Raw genomic sequence first — 5,964 nt, forward strand, 5'->3', positions numbered from 1 at the left:
TTTTATTTTATTTTATTTTAATTTAACCAGGCAAGTCCTGTTGAGATCGCAGATCTCTTTTTCAAGGGAGGCCTGGGCCTGAAGGCAGCCTATGTGTTTAGGGGTGGGGGATATCGAAGTACCTGGAGAAAACCCACGCAAGCACGAAAAGAATATGCAAAGTCTGCACAGAAAGGCCTCAGGTCTGAACCGGGGATTGAACCCAGGATTTTCTTCGGTGCTAACTGAGCTATCGTGCTGCCGAAGTTATACCTCTAATGAAAAGATGTGATTACACATTTTAAGTTTTGGGCATTTATGGGTGATGTGGTGATGTGGTAGTGCCTGATTTTGCAAATATACGTCATCCAAAGACTAGACCATTAACAATTGGTATACCTAGCCTACCTGGTCTTCATAGGCTCCAAGTCCTGAACTTAGACACAGTAAGAGTTGATACCAAATAGCCAGTGCTAAATTTTTAAACTAGGATGTAAATCATTTTGTTAGCACTCAGAATATGTGCACTTGAATCTTTTTTCACACGTCACACAGAGCTGATGTTCCATTCTCATCCTTTGCAGGCAAACATCTCTTTGTCGACGCTAATCTGCCAGATTTAGCCGTAGGCCTCATTCTCCTGGCTCTGTCTCTGCTCGTTCTCTGCACCTGCCTCATCCTCATTGTCAAGCTGCTCAACTCCATGCTGAAGGGACAGGTGGCTTTGGTCATCAAGAAAGTGCTCAACACAGGTACAGAGCTACAAAACAACATCTCCAAAAGTATCCGTCAGTGTCAGCACATCTTTTTTTCCATTGTGATGCCACACACAGCCTTCCTGTAGCTTCTGGCTCTTCTCCTGGTTTAGCCTTTTGGAGTATTGTGTTTTTGCTCTTTTTACCATGTTTGATGCCTACTTCCTATGTGTTTATTTGATTACAGACTTCCCCTTCCCTTTTGCTTGGGTTACTGGCTACATTGCWATTTTAGTCGGAGCAGGAATGACATTTATCGTTCAGAGTAGCTCCGTCTTCACCTCAGCTATAACACCTCTTGTTGGTCAGTCATTAATGTTATACTGTTTTCTTATCATTTGGTTTCTTTTTAAATTTGCACCTTAATGTATATACTGTATACGGTATATATATTTTTTCCTTCCACAAGGTATTGGTGTCATTAGTCTAGAGCGGGCCTATCCTCTTACACTGGGGTCCAACATCGGAACAACAACCACAGCCATACTTGCTGCTATGGCTAGTCCCGGAGATACACTAGCCAACTCCCTGCAGGTAAAATGTCTTAAAGGTTTTCACCAATTTAGACCAATGTTTACACTCCAAGTCAAGATTGGTGTAATTTGATTCTTCTTTGTGTTCCTGGATCAGCTTTATTTGAATTTAGTTTTCTGTATTTTGGGGTCTTTGAGGTCAATCACTTGTGTTTACTTGATTGTGTTCTCCTGCTCATGCTACTGCCCCGCCCATTATAACCTGATCCCCCTCTCCCCAGGTGATTCTGAATCTCCCTCATTAGTTTTAGCTTTATTAGTCTTATTGTGTTCCTCAGTCTGGCATTAACTGACTTCTGTCCTCTGTAATCTGTGCATTTGTGTTTTATATGTCCCGTTCTGGTTGTCCCTGGTGAGTCTATTTCAATTAGTCTTTTCTGTTTGCTGCCGTGTCAGCATTTTGTTTTTCTAGTTATAAAAGAAAGTGTTTTTGAGATGTCCTGATGCAAGCAGTATGCAGTAGGATGCAGTAATCCAGGTAGAAAAATCAAAAAGAAAACAAGTTGTACTTGTACTTGTTATTGCAAGAATGACTCAGCCCCCTGTGAATAAAAGGTTTGAATCAGGGCCCCAACGACAGTCAGATGATGGGGCACATGATGACCCTCTATGAACAATAGAGTCAATCAAGGCACTAGCGACCTGTTGTTTGGCTGATGGTCCTCTTTTGCATGTGACTGACCTGTTTGTCCACCATGTGGAGGCGGAGCTTATAAAGCTGAGTTCACCTGAACCTTCTAAGACTGAAGGTCTCTTGGAGGAGAGATGAAATGTTTCATTAAAGAAGAATCCGTCCAGAAGACCTACTACAGAGGCCTCCCTCTGCACCTTGGGTCCATCCACAAAGCATGCCAAATCKGACACATCGAGGATAAATAGTAAAACATTTTGTTATGAGGATACATTCATCCTTAACAATAGTTCAATAAAACATTAAATCAGGTAGCAAAACATTTTTAAAACATTGCAAAGTCCTCAATCTTTTCTAGAAAAAAAATTTAAACCAATATCTTAAGTAAATTTAATACATGTCCCATCAATTAGTGTTACTTTACATTTGTTTTAAAACCAGGGGTGGGTGATCCTTGGAATTTTGGTATTGATCAGATTTTATGGTGACTGTGGTTAAGGTAGTTGGTGGTTCGATTCCCTGCTATTCTGACACATGTTAAAGTGTCCCTGGGCAAGACATTGAACCATTCCCATCAGTGTATACATGTGATTTAAATCACTGATTAGTCTCTATATTGATTTAGCCTCCCCGGATTTAGTAGAGTGCTGAATGAATGTGTGTGTGGATGGGTAAATGAGGACACAGATTGTARTGTGAAGAGCTTTGAGTATTCGGGTTGGATAGAAAGGTGCTAYACAAGTACAGTCCATTTACCATTTCCATTTATAACAAGTAAAGGGCTAGGGCTAGTAACGCAGGTTCCGATACCAATATTTGTCTTGTTCATCAAGTAATTTTGTGATTTTTTTTCTTTTAAATAGGACAAAGATTTAACAAAAATAATACCTTCTACTACACACAGTTGTTTAAGATAAAACGTATCTAATGCTAAATAACAAAACAACAACCAAAATATAACAAGAAAAAAAAATAATGATCTGAACAACACGACAAAAATACCTTCCATAGCACGCTGACATAATGAAGAGCACTTACTCCAAATAATTTGGTCACTGCACTACTGACTTAATTTTTCACTTTGTTTTTGAAAACTAAAGTCAGTAGTACAAATAAAGCGTAAACAAAAAAGATCAATTTCATCAAATTAGTATTGATTGTACACTAATATTCAACTTGGTATGATACTATCAATGCTTAGATACTCCCAACCCTATTAAAAACATTTGTTTAAAAAAGTAATGTTGCAGTAATATGGTGGGGCAACAACATGTTAGCATCTAACTGTTCAGGCTCTAAGGTCAACCAGACATACTCTGGATCTGAACTGTTTGTTTCTTTTTATTTTTTAGATTGCACTTTGTCACTTCTTCTTCAACATCATGGGCATCATTCTTTGGTATCCATTCCCCTTCACACGGTTGCCCATCAGACTGGCCAGAGGTCTGGGGAATAAAACAGCCAAATACCGCTGGTTTGCTGCCCTCTACCTTTTCCTGTGTTTCCTTGTTCTCCCGCTGACTGTATTTGGCTTGTCTCTGGCTGGCTGGCAAGTCCTGGTCGGCGTTGGCGTGCCTATCGCAGTGCTGGCTATCTTTGTGATCGTCACCAACGTGATGCAGTCTAAATGCCCGCACTACCTTCCTAAGGTCCTGCGCAGCTGGGACTTTCTGCCCCGACCCCTGCACTCCATGGCACCGTGGGACAAGGTTGTCACCTCTTCCATGCTGTTTTGCAGCAGACACTGCTGCTGCTGCTGCAGATGCAGCAACTGTTGCAATAAACGCGATGAGGAGGAAAAGATCACCGGAAGCAGCAGGAAAAATCTGGAGATGTACGATAACCCGGCCATGTCAACAGAAGAGGACTCAGATGATGTTAAAGCAACTCAGTTTTAAAATAATGAAGTTTAGTTTATGCACATGCATGATGTAATGCAACAATGTACTGTAATTGTACATCACTTCTCAGGTTTCGGRGTTGATTGTTCACTAAGTACTGTAGTGTACCATGTATTGCCATGCTGGAGAGTATGAAGTCAACTGTCTCACATATTCTCRCAAACCTGTTGTCTGTAGATTTCTTTGTGTTTTATTGTACAGATGTATTTCTGCTTTCACTTTCTATTTAAAACTATGTAATATTTGTAAATAAAAACAAATTACTATTTTTAAAGAGCCTCACAGTTAATTAATTTTATTATGATCCATGACTTGTATGGATAAATTCAGGATTTCTTGTTTGGTACATTTAGCTGATACGAATAATCTAGATAATATTAATGAATATTCAAATCACCTCCGAATTTTTGTAACTCTGCAAAGGCTGCACGCGTCATACACCATTCAAATACTGTAGTTTGTTTGTCTGTCGAGCCTTTGCTCTCGCACTTACAACATTTTCACAARTTATAAAGTGTACTGCAACATGTCCGTTTGGAGAATACTACGGTACTACAAACTAGTGCAGTATAACAGTGAAATATAAACACCTACACTTCTGGTGAGGGTGCGTGCATGCCCTGTGTGAGTGACCAAAGCWTGACTATAACCAAGCCTTTGAAGGCCTAGTCTTCTCAGTTTTGAAGGGATGTTTTGCAAAATAATTTCAAATAATCTGTACGTTACCAGCCATGGTCATAAAAAATGGAGTCTGTAAAATGAGAAAATAGTCATCCTTCTCCACATCAGGTTAATGGTAAARAAGGTATTTTTGCAAATAAAACATTTGCTTAAAAATGTCCTGGTGGTGTGTAAAATAATGCTATAATAGCAAAAATAMAACTTTTCAGCCAGTGAATTACAATACTTACTTACTTTGTCACTGTTTTGTCAACCAAACTGTGTTTGTATTACATCACAGTCACAGTCAAATATGTGGAGCACAATTATTTTTATGTAAAAGGATTATAAAGACACAATATTTCCATGTCCTGGCAAAAATGGACAAATGGTTTCATTCATTCAATCCCTGCTAATACTATTTTTATGAACATGTGTATAAATGTTAAAAAATATTTGCTAACTTTAACTCTTTAAATAAACTGTTACTGTTTAAACAAAACAAAAAACAGAATGGAAGGTCCTGAAAATCTAGCTCAACGGATTTGAAGCTGACAATAACATGATATAGTTCTGTTTGTGTATCAGAGTCCTAKAAAATCCAATACAGCCCCTCCTTCACCACCCACGCTGTCACACCTGCCCCTCAGGTTTTTACAGGTCAAAGTGAAATGCTGGACAGAAAGTACAGGATAGTCAAATCACACATGAATTGTGTTTTTTAAAGTCCTTTTTGTTAATTAATTATTACTAATAATCGCCTGCTGTCAGATATAGTTCACTGGAAAATGTTGGTGGTAAATTATAAATATTAKTGCTTGTATTTCTCCACACTCCCATTTGGTTAAATTAGATTGGATCATTCATAGAGACAGCTCTGCCAAGATTTATTTATATGGGCTGTTTTAATGAAACATGTTGCTCACACACGTTAGCAGTTCTATCCTTATTAGGACCTTGTGTTGGCTTCTATTCATTACTGTAGCCTAATCCTGACCCTTCACCTAAAAACCTAACCCGGAAATACTGTWCCACTGTATTAAGATGGGAATTGGCCCCTATAAAGGTAGGTGACTAAACCATAAAAACCTAAAAAGGTAACAAAAGCCAAGTACACACACAGTTCTCATTTACTTGTCATTTCCACAGCCTGACCTTGAACCCTGAAACCTAACCTCACAGGTACATACCTGACTCTAAACCTAACCTCACAGGTACATACTGTACCTGATCCTAAACCTAACCTCACAGGTACATACCTGACTCTAAACCTAACCTCACAGGTACCTGACCCTAAACCTAACCTAAATTCAATTGACACCTTGTTCCCAACCAAACCCCTGACCCACCAATGGTATTTCCCCCAATGGGGACCAGGCTTTTGTCCCCTTTAGGAACAGTGGGTCCTCACTAGGCTGTGTGTACCAGGATAATGGTCAAAAATCGTCCCCACCAAGTAGCAAAACCATGTACACACACACACACACACACACACACACACACAC

The 5,964-nt window shown here is 39.3% G+C and overlaps 1 protein-coding gene across 1 annotated transcript in view; it reads left to right on the forward strand.

Moving 5' to 3' along the window:
- The window catches only part of LOC106512275 (sodium-dependent phosphate transport protein 2B), a 10,880-nt gene extending 6,807 nt beyond the window's left edge, over positions 1–4,073 (forward strand). The window contains exons 10-13 of the mRNA XM_014000938.1: positions 564–731; positions 922–1,038; positions 1,144–1,268; positions 3,251–4,073. Of these exons, the coding sequence (XP_013856392.1) occupies positions 564–731; positions 922–1,038; positions 1,144–1,268; positions 3,251–3,796 (956 nt within the window). The 3' untranslated portion in view covers positions 3,797–4,073. The remainder of the gene's footprint in view (positions 1–563; positions 732–921; positions 1,039–1,143; positions 1,269–3,250) is intronic.
- The last annotated feature ends 1,891 nt before the right edge of the window (positions 4,074–5,964 follow it).

The sequence above is a fragment of the Austrofundulus limnaeus genome, unplaced genomic scaffold (assembly GCF_001266775.1).
Source record: "Austrofundulus limnaeus strain Quisiro unplaced genomic scaffold, Austrofundulus_limnaeus-1.0 Scaffold8, whole genome shotgun sequence".
In the NCBI taxonomy this organism is placed as follows: domain Eukaryota; kingdom Metazoa; phylum Chordata; class Actinopteri; order Cyprinodontiformes; family Rivulidae; genus Austrofundulus; species Austrofundulus limnaeus.